The following is a 14,612-nucleotide window of genomic DNA, read 5'->3' as shown; positions in this document are numbered from 1 at the left end:
AGGAAGGGCATCCAGCCGTAGAAACACTGCCAGATCTGACTGGGCCTGATGAAGCCTTCCAGCTTCACAGACCCCAGTTGAACCGTCCAACCCATGCTAGCATGGAGAACGGACGCTAAATGATGATGATGATGATGATGATAACAGCCTACTAACAACTCTACCAGTGTATATATAAACTGTGGGTATTGTAGTATGACTACCTTCTATCCATATTTCCTATTTACTACTGAGGACGTACTCCTCTATTTGTCTGAGTGTTGAGTCCTTCGAAAGCTTGGATAAAATGCAGATGTCATGTTGACCCAGTGCACCTCCATGTTGGTAGAGTATAGTGGACTGTTTTTTGTCACCATATTGTCTCAAATGTTCATTTAGTCTCTCTGCAATGCTTCTAGATGTCTCACCAATTATTGTCATGTTCTTGTCTTTACAAACACCCTCTATGCACCTTATGCTGTAGACTACATTTCTAGTTCTACAGTTAATGCCAAGGTTAAATCTTACATACTATGCAGTTGTCATTGGTGCATGTGGTATTCTCAAAGTGGTATGTCCTACATAGTTGTGATCTGTTGGAGCTCCCTGGCTTTTCAACGATCTTAATATAAAGTTTAGCCTCCTTCAGAGCTTTCCGAAACATTTGGGCTAGTTCTCCATGGGCTTCAGCCTCTACAAACATCACTTTTTGATATTTGTCAGTCTTGTACCAAGTGTTCACTCTGTTTGCTTTTGTGACAAACTCTTTGTGTCGTATTCCAGTCTTTACTTCTATTAGAGCAGATACCATTGGTTTCATTATATATAATGCTATCTAACTTCTTTCTAGCTCCCCTGTATACCCGAACCCTATTTTTCTGATTATATCTAGAGAATTGCATGAAGTTCTGTACATGTTTCTTTGTTTCTTAGGGTCTGCATAGTGGGGACACATTGTTCATTATCATAACTAAGTCTGCTATCAGTATGTTGATTTTCATGTTTTGTGACAAAGTTGAGTTCTTGTGAACAACATATTTATAAGCTATGGGCTTCATGTAATAAGAGTGGAGGAGCTGCACTCTGTTGTTCACTGTCTTTAACTAAAGTTCAGTATCAAGGACAGGGAGTTTATTGTTAGGGTGTCTAGTGGGGTAATCTATAGTTACCTTGATACTTTGGTGGATAGAGTTAGCTACATGCTGGAGACTCTCCATTATGCCCCACTCGGTTTCAACATTACAGTTATTAGAGTTTGTCCTAACTAGAATATTAATGTTATCTACATACCAACAGTAAAGCAAAACAGTTGTGGATTGTTCTGCTAAGTATTGTTTAAGTTTTCTGTCTCACCAGGTCATGAAGAGGCTGGCCACATCTCCAGCCACACTGACACCAATGGTTGCATCTTGAACCTACATGTATAGTGTCCTGTTAAATTTTACTATGTGGTTCTTATGCTAGCCCCTATTGCAAGTGCAGTCATTCTTTTCACCTGACTGTTGTCCTCAGCATCCTGGGTGGGTATGGTCCAGCCACTCCAGTGCTCTGTGGTGCTTTTCTTCACTGCCGAGGTGATGGTGGGTGGTCTATATATATGTGTTTAGGTAAATGGATATGAAAGTAAACAGACAGATTGAGAGATAGATAAGTATATAGGTAATATGGACAGACAAGCACACACAAGCACACATATGGAAACACACAACCATACATAAGAGATGCATGTACATAGTCACACAAAACCATACACATAGACACATAAGGAGACAGAAGTACACACACAAACACATGAATAAACAGAATACATACAAACGTAAACACATGCATACACATACATACATGTATACACTTGTGCACAAATAAAGAAAAAGAACACTCTGATAATGGACAGAGTCAACAACTATTGAAAAGGTTGCAAGACACAACAAAAATTTTAGCAAAAATAAGTAAAAATAGGTGCAGGAGTGGCTATGTGGTAAGTAGCTTGTTTACCAACCACATGGTTCCGGGTTCAGTCCCACTGCGTGGCACCTTGGGCAAGTGTCTTCTACTATAGCCTTGGGCCGACCAAAGCCTTGTGAGTGGATTTGGTAGATGGAAACTGAAAGAAGCCCGTCATATATATGTATATATATATGCGTGTGTGTGTTTGTGTGTCTGTGTTTGTCCCCCTAGCATTGCTTGACAACCGATGCTGGTGTGTTCATGTCCCCGTTACTTAGCGGTTCGGCAAAAGAGACCGATAGAATAAGTACTGGGCTTACAAAAGAATAAGTCCTGGGGTCGAGTTGCTCGATTAAAGGCCGCAGTCAAATGACTGAAACAAGTAAAAGAGTAAAATGAGTGGAAATCAAACCGGTGACAATAATTATAAGTAGAAAAGCATTCACAGAGCACAGACCTCCGCGAAGCAGTTTATTTCCACCCATATACATGCATGTGGAAAATCGCCCAATTTCCCAAACCAACGCTGGCAAAAACATAACTTCCTCCCATACGTATCCTGACCATCGTCATCATCAATACTATCTCTGCTTTCACCACAATCACTGTCAAAACCACAATCAATTTATTTACTCACTTGAAAATCCATTATCCGATACTCATGGGATGGAGTTTGTTGCAGATTTTTGATTTTTCTAATTTCAGAGTGCTTTATTAAAAAATAAAAAAAATTGCATCTACAAAACAGAAGTTTTAGGATAGAAACCAGGTCTAAACACAATAACTTATAGACATACTCTGAATGTAGTTCTATATAAATCTTTAATAATTTTTTTTATACTTAAGACCATTAGAAATGTTAAGATATCAGCCTCTACCCATGTTGTGATGCTTTGATTAAAAGGTTACAGCATTGATTAGATTACTTAGATAAGTTTCGGCCGAAGTTGACTCAGGCCATGTCTAATTTAATAGCACCACCTGGAAGAGATACACGGTCAGCTCTGGGGAACCGTAACCCATTCAAGCAGAGGGTTATTGTTTTCAGAGACATATCTGGGTGTGGGTGGTTTATCTGGTATTTGTTGGGGGTAATCATCTAGGGATCGTTTGAATACCGTGAAGTCACTTTCCTCCTTTATGTGTCTGGCACGATGTTGAAGAGAGCAGGGCTAATTGAGGTGAAATAGTTCTGTCATAGTGTTGTGATACACTACAAACATTTCTGTAGTGGACGGATGGCACGAGGTCCAAGCCTCGGACAAATTTTAAAGATGGGCAATGTTGATGGAATATTTTCCACATCATACAGATGATATAGAGCTCACAGCGGCGGTGGAGGGAGCAAAGCCTGAGCTTTTTGAGTTGATCCAAATAGTCAAGGCTTGTCATGTCATCCTCCGCAGACCTCTGCCAAGTAGCTCATTTTAAGATAGATACATGAGTAAAATTACTTATAGATAAACGAAAATAAACTTTGGAAACAGCAACGCCACTATAGTTTACGTGGAAACGATGAACGTGTTTTCAAGGGAGATAATCAAAGAACATAACATTGTATACTTCATGTAAAGTAAATATAACAAATGAAAAATCCTTCAAGAATCCATAAATATTCCTGGACCACTACCAAAATTTCATCATCTGTTCCTTGTGTCATTAGCAACTTTTCCTGCAAGTTTCATCAAATACCATTCACATCTTTTTGAGTTATTTTGCACACAGACGGACAAACCAACGCCGACGAAAACATAACCTCCTTCCTTGGCAGCGGTAATAATTGTTTCAAAATTTGATAGAATTTTGAGGGAGAGAAGATTAGTCAATACCACTGACCCATCCCACCCCACTACATGACTGGTACTTTATTTTATCAACCCTGGAGGGATTAAAGACAAATTTAACTTTGGTAGGATTTGAACACAGAATGTAAAGGGTTGGAAGAAATACCACAAGGTATCTTTTCCTATGCTCTAACAGTTCTGTCAATACACCACTCTATAATTATTCTTTTATTGACCACATGGTCCAATACATACAATGCAAAGTATGTGTAGAGATGTACATAATATACATATATCTGCACACATTTAATACAAATGGATTTCCTTTTCTTCAGAAGCTAAGACTGGTGATATTCTGGAAAAAGTGATGATATTAGCCATGGTCTTCACTTCTGGAATTTGTTGGAATTGTTCCTCATATTTGCTGACCTCTCTCTCTGTTTTTTTTTTGCTCTTCTAATTACAAGTTCCTTGACTGGCTTTAACTACCACTACACGTGTAGTAACTAAGCTATCGACTTGATATCAACAGGCAGACTCATATCCTTTTTGAAACTTTTAATAGAGTTTAGGGGTATAGTCGAAGAATAGCCTCATAGCCTTCAGAGACTATCAGAATCTGCCTAACCATATGTCATCTCCATGTGAACCACTTGCCTATATGATGTCACAAAGATAATGACAAGTCAACATCAATACAAATATCTCTGGATATAATACTTCCATTGCATCAGTATGAGAACAGGTATGGGGTACTACAGATCTGCCTGTCTCCTCAGTCTTAAAAATGAGGCACATGCTCCCATATGGTCTGCCCTGTAACAATACATTAGCCAGGCCTTCTTCCAACTCTGCTTTTGAGGGTATCTGGAAACCCACTATAGTTTTCTTCTCTTTTTATTTTATTGATAAACAAAGGTATATTACCTTTCTCCTTGTTATTTCTAGATAAGTTGTTAATCTTTAACACTACCTCCTAGCCTTTGAGTACTTTCAATGGAGTCTATTCTCCTGCAAGCATTTGGGCTAGGTCTTCAGTTTGAAGATATCTTCCTCCCACCAGCCTTGGAGTTTCTGAAAAGGGTTACTGGAACTGCCTTTCTTTCTGATTAATCATTTAAAAAAAAGAAAGAAATGAGACTGTTGTCTTTTTTGACACCTTGTGCATCCTTCTCTTAGAGAGGTTCCTTTTGGCTCACAACATTTGCAAATGATGGAATGCTGTTCGTTAAATTTTTTTCATTCAATTTAATGCTTCAAATGGTATTTGCTCTTTTGTGTCTTGTAATATACAAGTGTAAGTGCTTAAGTATGAAGCTCTATCAGTAGGTTTAATATTTTCATTGCTTTCTTTCTTTTCTTTTTTCTTTGAGACTATTACAACAAATATATCTTCTGGCTTCTTCTGAAGTGGTAAATAGCAAACTCTGTAAAAGTTAATATGTTCAAAGTAAAATCTTTGTCCTACCTCAAATAATATGGAAAAGAAAAACAATTTAAAACAAATATTTAAAAACAATATTCATTTCATTTCTTTTATATATCATTTTAGAGATAAAATATAAAACAAACAACAGTTGCTTAAAAATGCTTTTTCCCAAAAGTCTGCATGCCTATTAATTACAATATTTTTTTCCTAGAAAGAAAATAGAATTTTAAAAATAAAGGCATATTTTTTCTTTGTCTTTCAATAAAAGGTTAAGATTAAACTTGAGTACACAGGAAACAATAATTACAAATAGGAGAGAAACAAAATTTGTTCTGTCTTTTCAAAAGTTTGTTTTATGCTTGTGATCACCCAACAACGGCTGCATGGAGATAAGAGATTATCATAGACTTCATATTGAATTTCATCGCACACTAAATATGCAGGAGTTTGTTGATGTCAGTTGCAGCCCTGAGTCCCAAGTCAGTTCCATTTAGATCCATAGCATAGAAAACATGATAGCACCAACATGAACTTTGAATAAATTTAGAAAAATAGGATCAGTCAGTCAGTTTAATTGTGACTGAAGTTGGTGCTTTTTGTTAGGAGTCAACCAAGAGGATCACTCAATGGAAAAAAAAAACAACAAAAAAAATAAGCAAAAAAAAATTCAACCATTTGGATCGGAAGTAGTCAATTGAAATGGACTGGATATGGAAGTAGTGTTTTCATCAAGGCCATCTAAATCTGATATAGAAGGAGAAGGTCCTTCAGCACCAATAGGTCCAGGAACAAATGGAGATACATCTGTCTCTTGGGTATCATTGTCCATTGATAATATTTCAAACATATCATTATTTTCAGGTGGTGTCTGTAAGAGAAAACAGTATATGAATGCAAAAGAAATTTAAGAACCATATGTTAAATATGTAAAACGGTGTTAAAGGAAAAGTAATTTTCAGTAAAAGTATTAAGAATGTCATTGAGCGATACATACAAAATAACTTATTGTATCTCTTTAGGGATCCCTATCGAATGGCATTTGCAAAAAAAGAAAAAAAAAAAAAGACCTGACAAGATTTTGAATTATACAAATATTACTGGCCTAAAAATTATCATTAATTCATGTAAAAATCTTTGTCAAGCAGAATTTAGTAGACTATTTTAAGCTAATGAAATCTAATAGATTGAAACATGTCCATAGTTACACCCCCTTCTTACAAACAAAGATAAAACTCTCTTTCTCCGAGGAATATAAATTAACTTTGAGACATTCTTAATTCATAAAATTATCTCCCCTTCGACTTTGTATATGTGTGTGTACCCATGCACGTGTGTATGTGTGCAGATGTTGGCATTTCATGGCTTTGCATGTTGACATTTAAGTGAATCAGTAATATGATGCTTACATCCTATGTTGACATAATAACAAACCAATGCTTCTGAGCAGCAATATAATGAAAAACATCCACTACTTGAAAAGCCTGCAAAGGTTAGTGACAGGAGAGGCATCTGGGAATAAAATACTATCACAAATAAAATCCTCATTCATCTAACCAATGCTAGCATGGAAAAACAGAAGGCTGGATTCTCTTCCTGTTGCCAACCATTGCCTGTTTCCAAGCAAGACAACATTTATCCTGATACTTTGAACAACAAAGAGCTCAACGGCCAGAGAGGCCAAACAAATTATACCACTTGTATGAACAGTGGTTTTGTCTAAAACCACTGAGCAAATGTGAAATTGAGAACACACACACACAAACACACTAAAAATATATTGCATGACTGGCTTTTTACAGTTTCAGTTTGCCAAATTTATTCACTGCCGGTGGCACGTAAAAAGCGCCCATTACATTCTTGGAGTGGTTGGCGCTAGGAAGGGCATCCAGCAGTAGAATCTCTGCCAAATCAAAATTGGAAACTAGTGCAACCATCTGGTTCGCCAGCCCTCAGTCAAAATCGTCCAACCCATGCTAGCATGGAAAGCAGACGTTAAACGATGATGATGATGATGAAGATACATGCAAACATGGAAAAGTGAATACTAAATGATATAGTGAAGAATCCTGATACTGAATGTCAAATCCATTAAAGCAAGATGATGATGATGATAGCGACAACGATGACGATACAGTTTTACAATGTTGATGGAATATTTTCCACATCATACAGATGATATAGAGCTCACAGCGGCAGTGGAGGGAGCAAAGCCTGGGCTTTTTGAGTTGATCCCAATAGTCAAGGTTGTCATGTCATCCTCCGCAGACCTCCGTCAAGCAGCTCATTTTAAGATAGATACACGAGTAAAATTACTAATAGAATATTCTATCTACTATTACATGAACAAAATAAACTTAATAAATGAAAAGGTTAACAGAGAATGAGACACACTGGGAGATTTTTTTTATAGTAATAGCAGCAGCATCTAAGAAAATAAATGACATAATTTGGATGAAGTAAAGCATTATGTCTTGGTTACTTTCAGGTTGAAGGAGAGATATAAAAATTAAACATAACATGAGATGAGACAATAAAGCCAAACCAAATGAGAATTGGTTGAACAGCTAAGATAAAGCTACCTTATCTCCAGCTTCTGTATAATATTAAGTGGCTGAAAGACAAAACTGGGCTAAATACTTTGTTGTCAACCTTATGTATCTATAGCACAAGATGAAATGGACTGGGGTAATCTAGAATTTGTAAAGCTCTTAGAAATATGAAAATCCAACATTAAGAAAAAGCTTGAAATTATGTCATTGTATACCTTCAAAAGATGAATTCTAACCCCAGCCTCCTGCACACACCATTAAAGAATGGTAGAAAGACAATAATATATATTTCTTTAGCAAATGGTAGGTGAAAATAAAAGCTGTTCATTAAATTACTATTTCATCACAAAAATTTATTTACTTTATTCAACAGCGCAGGAGTGGTTGTGTGGTAAGAAGCTTGCTTCCCAATCACATGGTTCTGGGTTCAGTCCCACTGCTTGGCACCCTGGGCAAGTGTCTTTTACTATAGCTTCCAAGCCAACCAAAGCCTTGTGAGTGGACTTGGTAGACGGAAACTGAAAGAAGCCCGTCATATATATATGTACGTATTTGTGTATCAGTGTTTGTCCTCCCCACCATTGCTTCACAACCTATGTTGGTGTGTATACGTCCCTATAACTTAATGGTTCAGTAAATAAGACTGATAAAATAAGTACTAGACTTCCAAGAATAAATCCTGGGGCCAATTTGTTCGACTAAAGGTGGTGCTCCAACATGGCTGCAGTCAAATGACTAAAACAAGTAAAAGAACAAAAGAATAAACTCAGAAACTGCAGAGGAGCAATCCAGTGCAAGAGTGTCTATGTAGGTATTCAACTTGCTAGAAATAGTACTGAAACCTCTCTCAAATCATAACTAAAAGGAAGTACACACTGGAAGATATAGCGCTGGATATAAATCAGGTTGGAATATTCTAACCCTTGGTCTGCTAATCAAGTGCTAGTTTAGCAATAATAACAAATGCTAAAATGAAACTGTTGATAACGAAGATATTATAAACCATTCAATTACACATCATAATTATCATTTTACAATTAACACAATTATATAACAATACAGAATTTTGTGTAGTTGTGTAGTAATAATTGATTCTCAAATGTTTGGTAGAATATGCCTCTTTTACGTAATATACAGAGTTACCTTTCAAATTCTACGTTATCACCCTCAATCACATCAATGTCAAAATGGTAATCTCAAATTTGTCATTGTCAGCCTCAGTTTCATTATATTCAGTCTCAACTACTAGGTCATCCCATAAGTTTCTGTCCGAATTTTGAATAAAGAAAACAAGTGAACAAATGTTATACTTAATTGAAATTTAATCATCAATGTACTTTCCCTGATTATCTATGACTTCCTTCCATCTATCTACAAACTTTTTAATCCTATCAATGTAAAACTCTTTTGGTTTCAAAGCGATGAACTCTGAAATATCAGTTTCCACCTCCTCCTGGCTTGCGAAAGTTATGTCCCCCAAATGATTCTGTAAACTACGAAACCAATGGTAGTCATGCAATTCAAAAAAAAAAATCCGCATTATTTATGGGATGACCCAATATATATGTATATATGCATATACATATACATACCAAAGCATGTACATACACGTTCAATGTCTATGTCATGACCCCACAGCAGTTTCATATATAAACACTAGTAAATGTTTTACATTTGTAAAACAATTTGAAATAGAAAAACAATCACAGACCCACTTTCAAAAATTTAAAACCTTTGTTTTTTGCTTTGTTTGCATGGCCAACAATAATACCTTTACTGCTACTTTCACCATTTTTCTCTCAACAATGCAACACCGAAATGTTTCTTTGCATGAGGTATCGTGTTGCACAAAGTCATCTTGTGAGGCTTGAACTCACGGCAGTAAAACATTGAACTAGTTTAGGTCCTAACCCATTATTTCAAGCAGGCCATCTCTGCGATGTTTAACAATTTAATAAACTGCTTAAAGAACAAAAACAATTCAAACAAACTTCTAGCTTTATCTTTTAAGAACTATTTTCTCATATAATATGTAACTCTCCGATGTTGAATGAAATGCCAGCAACAAGCACATTATTTTAGTTTGACCAATTCAAGTCCCTTTTTTTTTTTATTACTAATGAGGATAGGCTGAATCTGTAACTTTTGCAGTCCCTCCAAGACCGACAAAATGTGATTTATATACAATAGAAATGCCAAGAGAAATATAATTTTTGTAAAACATTGAGAGCATTATGAAGCTTTCAACACAAGTACATCAAAAATGCTTCAAATCACATTTTTACACAAAGATATAAGTAAATTTACCTCACAAACAGGCTTAATGCTATCATCATATAAAAATCTTGTAAATGGAAGTTTGCTTGCGAGGACTTCAGTGGAACTGGAGGACTATAATATAGAAGAGACTTCGTAGTAGAAACTGAATCATGATGGTTTCTTTACAATTACATGGAATAATCAAATGGACAAATGCAGCAAAGAATGAATAATTTTACTTTACTTTGCTTCTCAATATAAAATCTGCTTAAACATTTCTAGAGTAAATGCAGAGAGTTATTTAAGTGAACCTATATTTAATGATTGGAATATTAAACAAAGTATGTTAATCTATGTATTAAAAGAAAAACAATCTTAGTTGATAACTAAGTTTTTTTCTCCTTTATCAGCAAGTAGAGCAAATATTGTAGTAAAGTGGAGGCTAGCATCTTTGTTGTCATAAACTAAAAAAAATTAATCAATAAAAATGGTACCCTTGGTGATGAGAACAATCATAATCTAAAAGACTAATTTTTATATTTTTTAAAAATGAGATTTCAAATAATCAAAATTAATTAAATATGGAATGCAGAGTGGAGTGAGTCTGATCTTTAGCAGTGCTATGACAATATTAGACATCTGTCGGTCTCATTAGACGTTATCAGTGAAGCATAACCTAACCACTATTGCAGATCTTAAATGACTAGAAAAGTGCATAGGATCTTTACTCAAAAAGATGTGTGTGTGTACATTTTCTGAGGGATGGGACAGGTATTACTGATTGCAATTTTCAAAAGTATGGAAGCACAGTTGTTTTTCACAAGATTTCTTTAGTAAACTTAAAGCCAATACTAAACATGCTCTAAAAGACAAAGAAAAAAGACTGAAGTGCTTCATTTTAGATACTTGTGTATGTTTATTTTTATATTTAAATAATTATTTTCCTGAATTACTGGTGTAACTTGTCTAGTTTGCAAATCTAGTCTGTATAAGCCCTAGACTCATAAGACCAAAATTTTTTTTAAAATTTGATATCCATTGTGTACAAGTGACTGAGGTCATAAGAGTCCCACTGAATGGTAAGCTGGTCCCATCACAATATTAACTTCCTAGCTATTGCTGGGACTGGTTTATAGCTGAGTAAACAGGAGTAATGTGAAATGAAATGTTTTGGACAACAACACAATACATGCCTGGCACAGGAATTGAAACCACAATCTTATGGTTGTAAGTATAGCACCCTAATCACTAGGCCACATGCCTTCACTAACATCAGTATAACTTTAATCAAATTTTTTACTGTTCTTTAATACCTAGTTAATAGCATTTAATTGAAACAATTTACCTTTAATGAATTTTTTTCCATTAAAGTGTAATTACTTTATCACAGTAATGAAACTTCTATAATGATCCATTACTTACTGAATGAACCTAGGAAAACGTCATCATTAAGCAAATCTGTGAATAAGGATACCCATCTTGGGCAAGTGTCTTCTACTTCAGTTGGCTCCAAACCAACTAAAGCCATGACTTAGATTTGATAGATGGAAGATGAAAGAAGCTTGTTGTGTGTGTGTGTGTGAGAGAGAGAGAGAGAGGGAGAGAAAGAGAGAGTGTGTGTACGTGTGTTTGATTCTTTGTCTTGACATTGCAGAATTTTTTGTAAATGCATGTTATTCATCCAATATTCTGCATAAACATGTCTTGCTTCAAAACAGAAGTTGGCAACAAGGAGACCTGGCTGTAGAAAATCTGTCTCAATAAACCCCATCTGATGCATGCAGAGAAGGAAAACTGGACATTAAGATGATGATGATGATGATAATGATGTAGTCTAAAACTCCAGTCGCTGAATATATCAGTTTTAGATGTCAAAGTTGATGCTGCTTAGCCCTAAGTCAACTCCCATCAAAGAAAGGTATGAATAGAGGCATTCCAGCCATAAACACTCCATTTTTTCAAGGGATATTTCTAGGACTTTCTTCTTGTGAGATTCCCTTATTTAAGATGGTAGAGAGAAATTTAACTGCTATTTCTAGCAGGTTTAGTAACATCATAAAAGCTTCTTTGCTAGCTTATGTTAATTATAGTATGGTATTGAGTTACCTTTCTTCTATACTGATTTAACAATCTAAACCAGAAGTTATGTATCTTCTCTACTTGTTCATTATTTATCTAGCTCAGCAACCTATAAAGACATGCAAACATTAAATTCCTTAATAATTGTCAATACTGAAATATTATGCCTCTACCAGCAGCTTTAGGTATCTAGTTTATTGAATTTACAAATGTAAGAGGATTAATTAAATCAAGATAGTTAAGTTGTACTAATTGCAGTAGTATTACTTAGGAATATCAGTATAAAAAATAAATAAATAAAAAACAAGTTTACTAAAGAGATGTTCATTTTCAATAAGTAATTTCTGCTAAGTTTCATTTTCTCATGATGCGAAAATAGAAGGTACCTACATGGTAATTGTCTGAACTCAAACAACATGATATTTGCAATGGAAATTGTATTATTTAAAACAAAGGAACAAATGACCTTAGTAAGTGCTAAGCAACATTTTCTTTTTTGAATTATACTGAAGGTTAAAGAAGTTAAACAGTAAAAAAACAAATGAATAAAACAGGCAACACTCAGGTGAGTGAGTGAGTGAGAGAGAGAGAGAGAGAGTGAGAAAGAAAGAGAGAGAGAGAGAGAGAGAGAGAGAGAGAGAGAGAGAGAGAGAGAGGGAATACTCATTTACCTTGTGGTATGAATCTGTTTTACATATAATTACAGAATGTGCATAAATTTCCCCACCATTTTCAGTGCCACTGTTTTTCATCTACCTTCTATTTTCTGGACAAGCCACCCTGGTTTAGGGTTAGCTTATATTCAGGGGTACTACTCATTTAAGGTGGATAGGAAGACCCCCATCTTGCTTTGTGCCTCATTCATCACTTGATTTCTACGACTGGATACCCTTCCTAACACCAATAATTTTACAAAGTATTCGGAGTGTGTTTTTTTTGCAGTGCCAGCACTAGAGAAGTAGTTATGTCCTCAACACAGCTAAAGGGACCTCACAACTCCATGCCTCTGCTTGCTTACCTGTATTTTTATACAGAAGCATGAGTGATAGAGGCATTGATGATAGTGGTAAGAGGAGTGTGTGATTGTAGGATGAGTGATAGGGATACTCTAGAATTTCTTTTGTGAGTTACTCGAGATCAGCTTTCATTACCATGCCTTTCTCTTCTGAAGTTTCATTTCATCTGAATTATTTGGTACTCCTTTTTGTTGGCATTACTGTATATGACTTGCATAGCTCACATAAGCAATTCATCTCCACAGTCACTGTTCATATGCATCACATATTTGTACTACCTTAGTCTTCTCTCTAATCTAATTCCTCTTATACCCAGATTTTCTCTCAGCTCATTTGTGCTTTGCCACTCATGCATGCTAACATTGCATGACCAGCAGAGCATGCTTACCTCATCTCTTTCCAGCTTTCACACATACTCTGTACTCAATGCATATGTTTTGCTACAAAGCAATATCACATTCATTCCCAGGCATCATACAATCTGCTCTTCACCAGGTGTGAGAAACCTTTCTTACTGGCACATAATAGTGTTTTCTACCCAATTCTCACTGTGACTACAATGTTTTCAGAACACCCAGGGCAACTTATTAAGGTTACTTAGGTAACAAAGTCTATCAACTACTTCTAAAGAATCTTATAAGAATTTAAAAGAATATATTTCATAGCTGCTCTTACAGCTTACTCCTTACATCAAATCTAGTCAAAGTTTATCTTCTCCATCAAACTGTCTATGACATTACTATACATTTTTGTATGTTTATAGTTTACACAGGATACACTTTATAGAATACCTACCTACTTTTTTCTATGCATATTGAGTACGGCCCTTCTCAGATGGGAATTAAGTTGTTTTTTTTTCCTGCTAATTAAAACTTTTGTTTTTGCCAGGTGTAGTTGCAACTAATGCCAGTGTTGCATAACTAGCTTGTTAAAAGCACTCTTCAATTGTTGGGCAATATGCTGTGCTTGTGAAGACTTGTTGAACCAAATGAAATTGTAGTTGTGACTGATGCCTGTGCCATCTGACTGGCATCCATGCTGGTTGCATGTAAAAAGCACTGCTTGAGTGTTGAGCCTCATGGAGGCAATGACAGAAGACCAAGACCTTTGGCGATATACTGTGTTTGTGTAGATCTGTCAAGCCAAGTGAGACTGTAGTCATGGCCAATGCCGGTGTCAGATCAATGGCACCTGTGCTGGTGGCACATAAAAAACACCCACTACATTCTCGGAGTGGTTGGCAGTAGGAAGGGCATCCAACCAAAGAAACTTTGCTAAATCAGATTGGAATCTGGTGCAGCCCCTTGGCTTACTAGTTTTCAGTCAAACCATCCAAGCCATGCCAGCCTGGAAAGCGGACATTAAATGATGATGATGATGATTACTTTGAGGCTTCTTGGTTCTAGTTATTGCTTCTATATTTGAAATTTTTTTCTCTAAATCTTCAGCAAATTCAACTATAAGAAACAGTTCATCAACATACAGGAGTTCTGATTGATGTGAAGTCTTAAACACCTCTGTTATAACCTGGAGAACTATAGTAAATAGTAGGAGGCTAAGAACCAAATCC

The 14,612-nt window shown here is 35.8% G+C and overlaps 1 protein-coding gene across 4 annotated transcripts in view; it reads right to left on the bottom strand.

The window, feature by feature from the left end:
• Window positions 1-5,231: 5,231 nt before the first annotated feature.
• Window positions 5,232-14,612, bottom strand: part of LOC115209131 — an 85,538-nt gene continuing 76,157 nt past the window's right edge. For 3 of the 4 annotated variants that reach the window (XM_029777281.2, XM_029777297.2, XM_029777289.1), the window contains 2 exons: window positions 9,996-10,079; window positions 5,232-6,007 (listed from right to left, as the gene is read on the bottom strand). In XM_029777281.2, the coding sequence (XP_029633141.1) occupies window positions 5,807-6,007; window positions 9,996-10,079 (285 nt within the window). In that variant the 3' untranslated portion in view covers window positions 5,232-5,806. The remainder of the gene's footprint in view (window positions 6,008-9,995; window positions 10,080-14,612) is intronic. The other variant, XM_036506346.1, reaches the window with a different exon arrangement.

This window comes from Octopus sinensis, linkage group LG1 (assembly GCF_006345805.1).
Source record: "Octopus sinensis linkage group LG1, ASM634580v1, whole genome shotgun sequence".
Classification (NCBI taxonomy): domain Eukaryota; kingdom Metazoa; phylum Mollusca; class Cephalopoda; order Octopoda; family Octopodidae; genus Octopus; species Octopus sinensis.
This window is presented reverse-complemented; position numbering and strand designations above follow the sequence as displayed.